This window comes from Camellia sinensis, chromosome 10 (genome assembly GCF_055761805.1).
Source record: "Camellia sinensis isolate YWXY chromosome 10, ASM5576180v1, whole genome shotgun sequence".
In the NCBI taxonomy this organism is placed as follows: domain Eukaryota; kingdom Viridiplantae; phylum Streptophyta; class Magnoliopsida; order Ericales; family Theaceae; genus Camellia; species Camellia sinensis.
In genome coordinates, this window is record NC_138970.1 from 55349508 (window position 1) to 55364214 (window position 14707).

Sequence of the window (14707 nt, forward strand, 5' to 3'; positions counted from 1 at the left end):
AACTTCACTTAATGTGGTAGCAAAACATGTGAGAGATGGTCGAAATCAAGTCTGCTTGATAGTCGTAAGTGGCATCTCCATGAAGAAAAGTTTTGACAATGAAGAAAAAAGGAAGATTTCAAGTGAACAAGATTGTCTTTGACATCACTCTAAAGTTGTTCTCTAACAATAAACAATTAATTTTGTTGGCCCAATCAAATTGTTTTGAATTGAATCTAGCTGTATACTAGTTTCTTCCTTGCTAGCTTCTCTTACAAACAGGTAATTAAATTAAAATATTCATCACCTAATCAACCAAACCACCTTTCCTCTCCAAGCTCTCCCCAGCTATATATATAAATGCCCTCAAATGCTTTGATCAAAACAAACAATACCCAACAAAAACAACAAGAAGAAGATTGAGATTCACCGGCATAGACGAAGAGATGGCTACTTATGTTCTTCTCTCTTCATCGGTGGCATTCATGGGAGTTATCGTCTTCTCGTTTATAACATTGTCTCTCCTTCCTCGACCAGCACTTGCCACGGATGCAAGTGTAACCAGGCACTACACATTTAATGTACGTATATACCCGGCTATGGAAACTAAGACTTTTTTTTTCTTTACTTTTTAAAAATCATTTTAACAAAGTTGGAAATTGTTTTGTAGATCCAATTGCAAAATGTGACGCGGCTGTGCCACACGAAGAGCATGGTTACTGTGAATGGGAAATTTCCAGGGCCGCGCATTGTGGCCAGGGAGGGCGATAGGCTTTTGATAAAAGTGGTTAACCATGTTCAGAACAATATGTCAATCCATTGGTATGAAATGAATCTTCACTCAAGTTCTTTAATTGGGTGGTACAATATAATCAAAAACTAGTTTCGGAAATGGCTACATTTTCTAACATCTAAACAGTAACATAATCTAAGTGGCAATGCATCTATTTTATTCATCTTGGTATAGGCATGGAATTCGACAGCTTCAAACCGGGTGGGCTGATGGGCCGGCATACATAACTCAGTGCCCCATACAAACCGGCCAGAGCTACGTGTACAATTTCACCATTGTTGGCCAGAGAGGAACACTGTTTTGGCATGCCCATATTTCATGGCAAAGAGCGACTGTCTATGGCCCTCTGATTATTCTTCCCAAGCATAACGCCTCTTACCCATTTGCCAAACCATACAAGGAAGTTCCCGTCATTTTCGGTATTCAACTCTGCACAAGAACTCTATTGATTCTTTGACAATACTATAGAATTCACTAACCATGATTACAATACTTTGTTTTCAGGAGAATGGTTCAATGCCGATCCTGAGGCAATAATTAACCAGGCCTTGCAAACAGGTGGTGGCCCAAATGTCTCGGATGCCTATACGATCAATGGACTTCCAGGACCATTGTATAATTGTTCTGCCAAAGGTATGAAAAGTACCAACTATTTCGGTATAGTAATGCGAGTTTTTAAATTGCGCTATTGGGGCATGAATTAGTATCATTCAATATCGAGAGTATTGAGCAATACGATTCAGGATTCAGGACATGAATTAGTTAACATTGTCAAATTATTTCTTAACAGATACATTCAAGCTGAAGGTGAAGCCTGGAAAAGCATACCTACTCTGCCTGATCAACGCTGCACTCAATGACGAGCTTTTCTTTAGCATTGCAAACCACACTCTCACCATTGTTGAAGCCGATGCCATCTATGTAAAACCATTTGAGACCAACACGCTTCTCATTACTCCCGGACAGACCACAAACGTCCTTCTCAAGGCCAAACCTTATTTCCCGGGTGCCACATTCTTGATGACTGCCAGGCCATATGTGACCGGCCTTGGAACGTTTGACAACTCAACTGTTGCCGGTATCCTGGAATACCAATCACCACTTCTTCACTCAGCCTTGCCAATTAAAAAGCTTCCACTTTTCAAACCGACTTTGCCTCCTCTAAATGACACTTCATTCGCCACTAATTTCTCGAAGAAACTCCGTAGCTTAGCCAGTGCTCAATACCCTGCCAATGTCCCCCAAAAAGTCGACAAACGCTTTTTTTTCACAATAAGCCTCGGAACAAGACCGTGTGACAAAAACCAAACCTGTCAAGGACCTAATGGAACCAAGTTCTCAGCATCTGTCAACAATGTATCTTTTGTACTACCAAATACAGCTCTCCTCCAAGCTCATTTCTTTGGCCAATCATTTGGTGTGTATAACTCGGACTTTCCGTTCAACCCGATCAATTGGTATAACTATACCGGGAATTCGCCGAACAATACTATGGTTGGGAATGGGACCAAAGTTTTGGTACTGCCTTTTAACACTAGTGTGGAGTTGGTTATGCAGGACACAAGCATTCTTGGAGCAGAAAGCCACCCTCTTCATCTCCACGGATTCAATTTCTTTGTTGTTGGACAAGGTTTCGGGAACTATGAACCAAATGAGGACCCGAAAAGCTTCAATCTTGTTGACCCAATTGAAAGGAACACGGTTGGTGTGCCCTCGGGTGGGTGGATTGCGATTCGGTTTCTAGCAGATAACCCAGGTAAAAATGAAAAGAAGAATGATATTTAATTACAAAATACATACATTTAAAAATTGAAGTAAAAATGATAAGTTATTTTGGATCACCAAATGCAGAATAATTTTCTCTTCAAATAATCTAAACTTATCCCAATATCATATATGAATGCTGTTAAATAAATAAAACAATACATATAGTGGCATCTACCATGCAAATTCAATGTTTTGCTTTTTTATGGTAATAACTATATATGTGTAAATAATAGGTGTATGGTTCATGCATTGTCACTTGGAAGTCCACACGAGTTGGGGATTGAAGATGGCATGGCTTGTCTTAGATGGAAAGCTTCCCAATCAAAAGCTGCTTCCTCCACCGTCTGATCTTCCCAAATGTTAGAATTTTCATTTCATCATTATCGCTTGCGATGATCAGATGGCCAGAAGAATTTTTTTTTTTGGAATTAAATTTGAGATTATTTTGTTGAGATAATTGAAGGAAAGAAGAGTTGAGAATTTCTTTTTTTGTAACACTCAAATATGGCTATGCAATGATGCAACAATAATACGTTTGGATTATATATTGAGATTTTTCATTTTTTGTTCTTTTGACTTTGCGTAAGACATGTGAATTGAACCTTTTCTTTTTCTTTTCTTTTTTTTTTTTGGTTAATTGAAATGAGATAATTTGCAAATATTATAGATTTACATAAGATTGGATATTCAGCTGTATAAAAAATTTCAATGACAAATTATCACAAATATGCAACACAGTCAATAATCGCAAAAGAAAGATCCCAAAATAAAGGCATGTAAAGAGAATGAAACTGTTATGTGAACATGTTCATGTGACAACAAAAATTGGTTTGCTTATCAATTGGAGATCCTTGGTTTCATAGAAGTACTAGAGAAGAGAATTTTGTAACTTTGAACTGATGAACAACTGTGCCATGTGGACAACTAGAATAAAAAAATGCCTAAATGGCACAGCCTTCGTTTGGCATGCAGATTTTTTGATTTTTTTGATTATTTTAGTCACAAAAAAATAAAATAGGTTTTTTAATTTAATAAGATAAAATATCACATCTAAACCATAATCATTTCATTTTTTCTCTCACAAAAATCAAAAAAATTAAAAAGTTTATCCCAAATAATACTTTTTAACCACAGACTAAAATAATCAAAAAATCAAAAACTCAACTCACATCCCAAACAAAAATCTAAACATAGTCGTGGGACACAAAAGCTAATCAAAATTCAACAATTAAAGTTTCATCCCTAACTTTATGATCGGTTCTTCTAAAATTGAATTCAAGGTGCTTTTGAATCAAACTTACAATTTTATTTTATTATCATTTTTTTTTAAAACCTTTTACTTGGTAGGTAATATAGTATAGCTAGCTAGTTTGTTTTCATTAAGAGCATTCAGGGTCTTCAAAATTTTAGTTAAATTATAACTTAAAAAGTTACTTTTCTATTTTAGCTGGTCATCCCACTGTATCAAACTCTCTATTTTAATTCAATCCTATTAAAATATTTGTTATTCTTTTTTTTATAATTAAGTTGATGAGTTATAAACCAAACAATTCTTATGTTTTACACAAGGTAAAAAAAATAATAATAATAAATAAATAAATTGTCGTTGACCGATTGACTGGCCGGACTTCCGAGCGGACGTCCGATAACACACAACTTCGCCTATTGCAACGATGAGCAGTACCTCACTTGTTGTAACGAGGTACTATAGCACTCATATATTAGCGATGAACAATAACGAGACTGATGCAGTCCATTTTTGATTAACAGCATCACTAATTTAGCTAAAAAATAATTTTAACTAGTTTGATACGGATGCTCTAAGCAAACACATCGGTCTATTCTTTGCTTGAGAGAAAAGTGCAAACATAACAAACTTTAAAATGGTCCAATTAGGATTACATGCTCAATACATTCTTCGATTTTGCCCTCTCAATTCTATTATTAATGACTTGACTAAGACTCATGTAAAGCGGTCTTATACTTAGGCCTGGTTTGGGATACCCAAAAAAATTTAAAAAACTAAAAAATTACTAAAATGGTTAAAAAGTTGTCACTATTCACAAAAAATATATATATAAAAAAATTAATTTTACATAAAATTATTACAAACAACACTGACGTCCCACAACCATAGAGTTGAGTTTTTTGGAAAAATTGCACAGGCGGGGTGCACAAACAATACGGTGCTGTTAGGCCTGTGGGGGCCCATCACGGGTCCCGTTTTGATAATCTAAACCATTTAATGTGTAGAACTCGTCAAGTGCTATATGTTTGTAAAAAATCATGTTGATTGGATATCGTTAACTATATGATCAAATCAGTTTTGTATAAAAAAAATGGATGGTGTTATAGTTAACGGTTGAAAAAAAACTAATCCGATCATATATCTATCGATATCCGATCAACATGATTTTTTACAGGCATATAGTACTCGACGATTTTTACACATTGACGGTTCAGATTATTAGAACGGGACCCGTGAGGGCCCCCACGGGCCGAATAGCACCGTCCAATGCAATGCCCGAAAAGTAAGCAACCATTTCTTATCATCAATTCACTCTGTCCAGACAGAAGGCCGTGCCTACTATCCTTATCTTCTCATACACGCTAATTTATACAATTTTTTAATACATATTTTTTCGTAAAAAATTAAAAAGTTAACCCAAACAACCATATTTTTTTTCTCAACTTTTTAATCCAAAAAGTCAAAAAGTACACTTATTTAAGACACTCCAAACAACTCCTTATTTTCTCTTATCTTTAGCTCCTTCTAATTTCACATCATTGAGATGAAATTGAGAGGACAAAATTAAGATATAAATCATTTTTCTTAGTAGATGTTTGGAATAACCTACAAAAATCAAAAAATCAAAAAGTTATTAAAAAAATTGAAAAGTCGATACTATTTGGCGAAAGCTTGTGGGGGAAGTTTAGGGAATAAAATTATTATTTTACCCTTTGAATTCAAATACTTAAAAGTCAAAAAGTTAAAAGTCAAAAAGTCAACAAGAATAGAATAGTCATTTTGATTTTATTATAATATTTTATTACATATCTTTTCATAAAAAGTCAAAAAATTATCTCAAACATACATTTTTTTTCTTTATTTTTTTAACCAAAAAATCAAAAAGAACACTTATATAAATCATTCCAAACACTCCTTTAATATTAATCACTTCAAATGCAAGCTTTGCAAATCCTGAAGGTGACATAGCCGCCAACCTCAGGCCCTCCAACTATTCATTCGTTCGTCTTTTTATTCATGAAAATGACAAATGCATATCTAACATTTTAGCTATGTATGACCTTGAAACAACTATTGATTGAAACAATAGTACTATACTCTTAGAATTTTTATTTAAAATTTTACACAGCATTAGTAATATGTGAGTCAAATTCATTTAATATATGAATCTCACAATTAGTGTTTGAAATTTATTTTTTTGATAACTTTTTTGTTGGTTTTTTTGTCTTCACCAAACCTTTTCTAAAATTTCAGAAAGTTTTAGACTTTTGGGTTCTAATGGACTAGACATATCAGAAAAATAAAATAAATATATAAATAAATCCATAAAGGACAAAGAAAAGGAAAAATAATAATTGATTTTTTGGCTTACTTTTGGGTTTTTGGATTTTTTTTTTTTTTTTTGAATTTTTAAAATTTTTTAGATTCATCTACACAAGACGAACCAACAAACTAAAAATTTTTGACATACTTTTAAAAGATCATTAAAGACAAAAAAAAATATTTGAGTTTTTAGGCTTTCCCAAATTTTTTTCCCTATATTTGGTTTTTTTAAATATTACATAGTATATTTTAAAAAATATTGAAAAATCTAAATAACCCTAGAGATATTAATTTGTGATTATATTTCAATTTAAAACAGTAAATAATAATCTCAATCAAACAATCAAAACAAATCGACACAGTGATTTAACATAGAAAAAATCACAATTGGAAAGCTTCCAATTGTGATAAAAAAAAAAAAGTACGAGCCAAAGCTATAAAACAATTCATTAAAAAGAAAAAAATAAATTACTCAATTACCTAGCGAATCCATACTCAAATTGAACTGATCACGATATGCCTCTTCCACTATTATTTTCACCATGGAATTGTCTTACCCAACATTGAATCCACAACGCTGATGTCAAATCCACGATGATGAGTTACTTCGGAATCTATCAAAGTTTCAGGTCCAAGTTTCCTAGAATCTACCAAAGAATACTTCTCTTTTTTGTGAACGAAATAATAAAAATAACCCTTGATGTTTAAACAATCTGTAATATATTAATCAATCAATCACGTTCTATACACCCAGGAAACTCATATAAAACAGTCTCTAATAGAAAACACTTTGCCTTTTCTTTCTCTCTAAGATTCTAAACGGTTTCAACCTTAAAAATATCAAACTGCGTACTTTATAGTAAACTAAATTGCAAAGACCGCTTGAGTGCAAACTTTACCGCTCGAGCAGTGTGAGTAAAAACGGTGCAAAACATATATGCTGACTGCTCGAGCGCAACACTCACCGCTCGAGCGGTAAAACTTGCTTCTCAGAAGTTCAGTTGCAGATAGAGATACTGGATGCTCTTCTTTACCGCTCGAGCGGTTAAACCACTCTGGCGAAATGGCAAATACAAAAGTCTCAAGATCACAAACTCCTCTGCATAGACACAACTTAGATTGGATTGTATCTAAACAAACACTCACATTCTCACTGAAACAAAAGAGCGAATAAAATTATAACTGAAAGGAGTTTTGTCAAACATGATTGTCAATTACAAAAATCTAACAAATATATTTTTCATTTATTTTTTAACATAAATATGATAAATATATATAATTACGTTTATCAAATCAATTTAATTTTTCTTTACAAATGACGTACAGACTTATAAATTAATAACTCATGGGAGGAGCCCTCCGTTTTATTCGGATAGAAGCAAAGAGTTCTCTCGATACTCTGCAAAAGTAAAACAAACAAAATAAAGCAGAACAACTACTTAAAACAGTCCTCAAACTAATTCGAGAAGCATGCTTGTTAATAAAGTATTGAAAAAGATAATTATAGACCTCATTGTCTTGCTTGATCTTAATTAGACATGTGACTTAATGTAGTTTAAAATGGATGTTAGACTTACGTCGCTTTATTAATGCAGCTGTTTATATGACTAATAGAGCAACGGAATCAAAGTCATCATGATTGACCAAGTTTATGTCAATTATGTCCCTGGGCCAATATATTAAAAAGTAATCTTTGCATAATTGATTAAATTAAACTTTAATCAATTTGATAATTAAGGTGTTACATTCCCAATGCAGCTGTAATTTATGTACTCAAGTGCTATTTAATCAACACATTATAGACATAAAATTGAAAATTAGAAGGAAAAAAGACAAACAAAAAAAAAAGACAAAAAAAGGCTTATTTATTATATTATTTTAAAAAAATATAGTTTTTGACTAAAGACCATATAAAATAATGTTATCATTGCATTTAATATTTATTCATAGCAAAACAAAATTAAAAGTAAAAAAAAAAAAAAAAAAAATGTGTCACAGCATATATAAAAATGTATAGGTTGGTGCAATTTATATAAACTATTTATAGATTTATTTTATTTTTTTTAGAATATACGTAGCTTGTTTGGTTCAGTTTCTGTTACAACTTATTAGGTAAAAAATAACTTAAATAAGATGAAAAAATTGATTATCTAAAAATAGTTTTGTATAATGTAAATATCAGCAAACACAAACAAATTTAGTTAAGATAAATAAGTAAAATAAAAAACAGTACGACTATATACTAAAATGTATGATTCATATTCAACTCTTATAAAATGAAACTCAAATGAATGTAGGCCACAAATTAATTTTAAATATTTTTATGTGCACAAATTCTCCTTCCATAACATTAATCAAAAATAAAACAGATTACAATAAACTTCACTGAAATGGTGGCTTGGTCCAACTTGCAATTAACATGGAAGGGGTTTGAGCCATGGAAACAATCTTTCTGAAAATAAAATCAGACTGCATTCATCTTCCCTCTCGATATCACAACTTTAGCGGAAAACTCGTGGTCGACTTTTTAAAAAGAAAAATGTAAAAATTATAAGTCAAACCATATTTTCAAAACAAATTTTAAATCAGTGGTAAAACGTATCAACCTTGATAATTGAAGTTGTAAACTTTTTCACGACTATGCCTTCTTTTTTTTTTTGTCTTACAACTGATTAGCAATTTTCCCATAAAAAATAAACCTTAATGTGGTAACAAACATGTGAGAGATGAGATGGTCAAAATCAAGTCTGATTGATAGTCGTAGGTAGCATCTCCATGAAGAAAAGCTTTGACAACGAAGAGAAACAGAAGAGTTCAAGTGAGGAAGATTGTCTTTGACCACACTCGAAAGTTGTTCTCTAACAACTGTTGGTAAATTGTTCTTGAATTAAAGCTAGCTGTTACACTTTTTTATTTTTTTTCCCTTGTTAGCTTCTCTTACAAAAAGATAATTAAAATTTGCATATCACCTAATCAGCCAAACCACCTTTCTTCTCCAAGCTCTACACCTATATATAAATGCACTCAAATGCTTTGATCAAACAAACAATACCCAACAACAAGCAGAACATTGAGATTCACCCGCATAGACGAAGAGATGACTAATTCTGTTGTCTCTTCACCAGTGGCATTCATGGCAGTTATCATCTTCTCATTGACAACACTGTCTCTCCTTCCTCGGCTTGCACTTGCCCAGGATGCAGGCGTAACCAGGCATTACACATTTGATGTACGTATCACCCAGCCATGAAAACATATTTTAGTTTTCGAAACCATAGTTTTAAAAATATTTTAACAGTGTTGGAAATTATTTTGTAGATCCAATTGCAAAATGTGTCGCGGCTGTGCCACATGAAGAGCATGGTTACTGTCAATGGGAAATATCCAGGGCCACGCATTGTGGCCAGGGAGGGTGACATGCTTCTGATAAAAGTGGTTAACCACGTTCAGCACAATATATCAATCCACTGGTATGAATTAATTTTCAGTCAATCTATATTAATATGTGGTGTTGTTTTTAATTTGACTGCTACAATATGATCATAACAAGTTTGGAAAATGGCTACATTATCTACCATCTAATATACCATAATCTAACAACACATATTATTTCCCTTTGACACAGGCATGGCATTCGACAGCTTCAGACTGGATGGGCTGATGGGCCGGCATACATAACTCAGTGCCCCATACAAACTGGCCAAAGCTACGTGTACAATTTCACTATTGTTGGCCAAAGAGGAACTCTGTTTTGGCATGCCCATATTTCGTGGCTAAGAGCGACTGTCTATGGCCCTCTTATCATTCTTCCCAAGCGCAACATTTCTTACCCATTTGCCAAACCACACAAAGAAGTTCCCATCATATTCGGTAATAAAACGCGCACAACAAAAAAAGAAGAAAGAAAGAAAGAAAAAGAGGAAGTGTTCAGAATTTAAAATGTATAAATCAGATTCAACTTGGACATAGCCTACACCATAGCAAGTTTAAATCTACAGTATACATTCAAATTCGGGACACTTTCTTGAGAATTTTTTTCTAGTTACGTAGCATTTGTGAAATATAATTAAACTCATTGTTTTTTTAAGAAACTATGGAATTTACTAACCAGGATGACTATACAATTGGTTTTTAGGAGAGTGGTTCAATGCCGATCCTGAGGCAATAATTAGCCAGGCCTTACAAACAGGTGGTGGCCCAAATGTCTCTGATGCCTATACCATCAATGGACTTCCAGGGCTATTGTATAATTGCTCTGCCAAAGGTATCAAAACCAACAACAGCAGTTTTAGCACAACAATGATGTGCACATAGAAAATGCGCACGTTAGTTTCAATGAAATAGTTAACTTTGTCTAACTGTTTCTTAACAGATACATTCAAGCTGAAGGTGAAGCCTGGAAAAACATACCTACTCCGCCTGATCAACGCTGCACTCAATGACGAGCTTTTCTTTAGCATTGCAAACCACACTCTCACCATTGTTGAAGCCGATGCCATCTATGTAAAACCATTTGAGACCGACACGCTTCTCATTACTCCCGGACAGACCACAAACGTCCTTCTCAAGGCCAAACCTTATTTCCCGGGTGCCACATTCTTGATGATTGCCAGGCCATACGTGACCGGCCTTGGAACCTTTGACAACTCAACCGTTGCCGGTATCCTCGAATACGAATCACCACTTCTTCACTCAGCCTTGCCAATTAAAAAGCTTCCACTCTTCAAACCGACTTTGCCTCCTCTGAATGACACTTCATTCGCCACTAATTTCTCGAAGAAACTCCGTAGCTTAGGCAGTGCTCAATACCCTGCCAATGTCCCCCAAAAAATCGACAAGGGGTTCTTTTTCACAGTAAGCCTTGGAACAAGGCCGTGTGACAAAAACCAAACCTGTCAAGGACCCAATGGAACCAAGTTCTCAGCTTCTGTCAACAATGTATCTTTTGTACAACCAAATACAGCTCTCCTCCAAGCTCATTTCTTTGGCCAATCATTTGGTGTGTACAACTCGGACTTTCCATTCAACCCAACCCATTGGTTTAACTATACCGGGAATTCGCCAAACAATACTATGGTTGGGAATGGGACCAAGGTTTTGGTACTGCCTTTTAACACTAGTGTGGAGTTGGTTATGCAGGACACAAGCATTCTTGGAGCAGAAAGCCACCCTCTTCATCTCCATGGCTTTAACTTCTTTGTTGTTGGACAAGGTTTTGGAAACTATGACCCAAATGTGGACCCGAAAAGCTTCAATCTTGTTGACCCAATTGAAAGGAACACGGTTGGTGTGCCCTCAGGCGGATGGATTGCGATTCGATTTCTAGCAGACAACCCAGGTGGGTAGAAATCATTCAATTCAAATTTAAACATTATATCATAAACCAAAACAAACAAAAGAAAAAAAGAAGCTAATTTAAAACTTATGTCGTTGCAACTTCACTTTGCTTCCTTTCTTGGTTGGGTTCTCGCCAACCCCGTTGGGTCTTGGTCTGCACATGACTTGATAGTAGGTTCCAATATAGTTGGGATGTGCTTTGCGAGCTATGATGCAATTCACCAAGCCTTCTTTGTACTTCGTTTTACTATTTAATAAAATTTCTTTTGCCAATAAAAAAATTAAAAATTAAAAAAACCTTGCAAGAGAAGGCTCACTTTATTTGTGTATTTGTGCAAATAGGTTTGATTAGTTAAAAAAATTATTTTAATTATTTTTTTATAAAAAATTTATTCGAAGATAAGTTAATCCTTGAACAAAATAATCTGCATATAAGCGGGAATTCTGAATAACTTATCTCAAGTCACAAAATTTAAGTATAACACTGGATAATTTTATAACAACCCTAATATTAATCAAACATGCATTAATTTTGAAGATTCAAATTTTTTTTTTTTTTTTTTTTTTGCACGTCTCATATTGATGATTTTTCATAATGAATTATTCAATATATATATGTTACGTGCATGTGCACTCTCGCGATTACAAACTTTTTTTTACTGTATTTAATGTATAAGATGTGAAGACACGCATGTTTATATAAACCTTTTGGTAATTAAAATAAACATTTACTTCGCAAATACACGCAGACACAACTATATACTGAAAACTATAAATAAATTATACATGCAATTTTTATCTAAAATTTGACCCAATTTTGGCAATATATGCCAAGGTTTTCAATGTATATACCCCAGAAGTGGTGACATATGTGTGTGCATAGAATTATTTTCTTCCTGTGAAATAAGGTTGTGAAAAGTATTATTAAATTCTAAATCTGACTTAAAAAAACATTTTGATTTTAAAAACTGAATATGTTATCCGTGGGAGCAAAATTGGTAACAAAAATAACACGACAAAATTCACACGTACTTGAATGCTCACATTATACATTATATAATAGAATAGATGTTGATTTGTCTCAAGTGAGTAATCATGATAATAACTGTATGTGAATAATAGGTGTATGGTTCATGCATTGCCACCTGGAAGTCCACACAAGCTGGGGATTGAAGATGGCTTGGCTTGTCTTAGATGGAAAGCTTCCCAATCAAAAGCTGCTTCCTCCACCATCTGATCTTCCCAAATGTTAAAATTCTCATTTCTTCATCATCACTTGTGAAGATCAAATAGCCAACAGATTTATCTTCTCTCTTTTTTTTCTTTTTTTTCTTTTTTTCTTTTCAATTAAATTTGAGATTATTTTGTTGAGATTATTGAAGGAAAGAAGAGTTGAGTTTCTCTTTTTTTGGTTACATGCAAAATTCGATATGACTATGCAAGGATACAACAATAATTCTTTTTTATTATATATCAAAATTCTTTCTTTCTCTTTGTTTTATACACTCATTATGTCAGATGAAAACATGTGAGTCAAGTTTTTATTTTCTTCCCTTTCTCAATCAAAAGACTTGCATCATAATGAATATTTAATTATATAAGAAATTTCAATGACATATTATTACAAGGATACAACAAACCTAATAGTCATACAAGAAATATCCCAAAACAAATACATAAGTAGAAATAGTCAAACTTTTATATCTTAATGAGGTGTTGAGGTTCTTGGTGCTGGAATAGAGCACATTATTTATTCTTCTCCAATATGGAGGTATGTGTAGCTATACAAGGCAATACAGAAAAGGAAAAGATTACAGAAAAGGAAAAGATTTACAATTAACTAATACAGCTAATCTAAATTCTAATTAACAGCTACTATAAATAATTAAAAATGACAACTAATCCCTAGTTGTACACATATCAACACTCCCTCTCAAGTTGGGGCATAGATATCGCGGATACTGTAAAAACCTCGACCCATGATTAGCGCTAATTCATGTTTATGTATGCCTAATAAGTAATTAAGAAGAAATCCTAAGTTAATTACATGTGCATTGCATCATTTTTGTGTCATATCTGTTTGACGTAGGAAAATTTGTTCATGTTTTAGTTTCAGTTTGTGAATTGAAGGCCTTATCGGCATCTGATTCTGAAATTGATTTGATTTATGTGTTATTTGGAATTTATAGAATTTTATGGTAGGTTTAATTAAAATTTGATTAAGAATGATTAAATTAGAGTAATTAATGTCAATATGATTAACTTAAGTCAATTTTAAATTAAGCCACTTTAATTAAGCCTATATAAGACTACTTTGACTCCCTTATTTTACTTGACACCCTCATGCCCTACTCCTTTAAGCTCATAAACGTGAGGGGAAAAGAGAATTGGAGAGTGAGAGTTGATCTCAAGAGGCAAAAAGGGAAGAATTGCTAGGAAATTAAAGAGAATTGGAGATTTGAGTTAGGATTCACCAAGAGCTCAAAGAATTGAAGACTTTAGGTAAGAGACCAAACCTTTAGTCTTGAAGTTGAATTGATTCACCCATGAATTTAAGTGAATTGAGCTAGGAAATGTATGAACCAAGCTTAAGAAGTAGGAAGGAAGACCAATTCAAGCATGCATGTACATTTCATTACATTTGGAGCATGTTTACTAGGAATTCTCTCATGCATGTCACAAATTGAGCTTAGTTAAAGAAATTCATCATGTTTTACATCCTCTCATTTTATTTGATCATGATTTAGCAAGTTGAAGCTCAACCATTTCATGCATGTCATGTCTTTGGAGAATTCATGAAGTTAAGTTGAATTTGTGAACAATTGACATGCTTTTGGACCTTGATTTTATGGAATGATCTTGAAATCATGATGTTTTGTGAATTTCTAAATGTTTTCCAGAATTTTGGCCCCAAGAGGATGAGTTTTTAAGTGTTTAGTTTGAGTTTGAAACTTGGAGATCAAATCTGGAAATTCCAAAATTTGAATCTACGCTCGAGCGTAGGAGTTCACGCTCGAGTGAGCACTCTAAATGCGTGCACCTCCGCTCAAGTGACATGATACCCGCTCAAGCGTGAAATGCATGTATCCAGAAGTTCACATGTTTTGCAGCACGCTCGAGCTATAAAAGTCACGCTCGAGCGAGGGTCTGAGCCTCAAGCTCGAGCGAGGATCGAGCGTCCGTCGAGCGTGAAAAGCAAGCAACTAGTACTTTTTCTGAATTTACAGTCCACTCAAGCGAGGAAAGTCACGCTCGAGCGA

General features: G+C 33.8%; 2 protein-coding genes across 2 annotated transcripts; both read left to right on the forward strand.

Annotated features, from left to right (window-relative positions):
- The first annotated feature begins 347 nt into the window (after positions 1-347).
- LOC114290794 (laccase-17) lies at positions 348-3099 on the forward strand. Its single transcript, XM_028234769.2, has 6 exons — positions 348-560; positions 650-801; positions 947-1191; positions 1277-1405; positions 1563-2528; positions 2773-3099. The coding sequence occupies exons 1-6, from the start codon at positions 426-428 to the stop codon at positions 2901-2903; spliced, it is 1758 nt and encodes a 585-aa protein (XP_028090570.2). The 5' UTR covers positions 348-425; the 3' UTR covers positions 2904-3099.
- Positions 3100-9112: 6013 nt separating this feature from the next.
- On the forward strand, positions 9113-12937 carry LOC114290795 (laccase-17). The gene is made up of 6 exons (XM_028234770.2): positions 9113-9339; positions 9429-9580; positions 9736-9980; positions 10246-10374; positions 10483-11448; positions 12570-12937. The coding sequence occupies exons 1-6, from the start codon at positions 9208-9210 to the stop codon at positions 12698-12700; spliced, it is 1755 nt and encodes a 584-aa protein (XP_028090571.2). The 5' UTR covers positions 9113-9207; the 3' UTR covers positions 12701-12937.
- The last annotated feature ends 1770 nt before the right edge of the window (positions 12938-14707 follow it).

Bases quoted from the DNA above. Each gene is read 5' to 3' on its own strand.
- LOC114290794 (XM_028234769.2), top strand. From the start codon at position 426: ATGGCTACTTATGTTCTTCTCTCTTCATCGGTGGCATTCATGGGAGTT. The intron at 802-946 runs GTATGAAATGAA...ATCTTGGTATAG, and splicing joins AACAATATGTCAATCCATTG to GCATGGAATTCGACAGCTTC. The intron at 1,406-1,562 runs GTATGAAAAGTA...ATTTCTTAACAG, and splicing joins GTATAATTGTTCTGCCAAAG to ATACATTCAAGCTGAAGGTG.
- LOC114290795 (XM_028234770.2), top strand. From the start codon at position 9,208: ATGACTAATTCTGTTGTCTCTTCACCAGTGGCATTCATGGCAGTTATC. The intron at 9,340-9,428 runs GTACGTATCACC...ATTATTTTGTAG, and splicing joins CCAGGCATTACACATTTGAT to ATCCAATTGCAAAATGTGTC. The intron at 10,375-10,482 runs GTATCAAAACCA...GTTTCTTAACAG, and splicing joins GTATAATTGCTCTGCCAAAG to ATACATTCAAGCTGAAGGTG.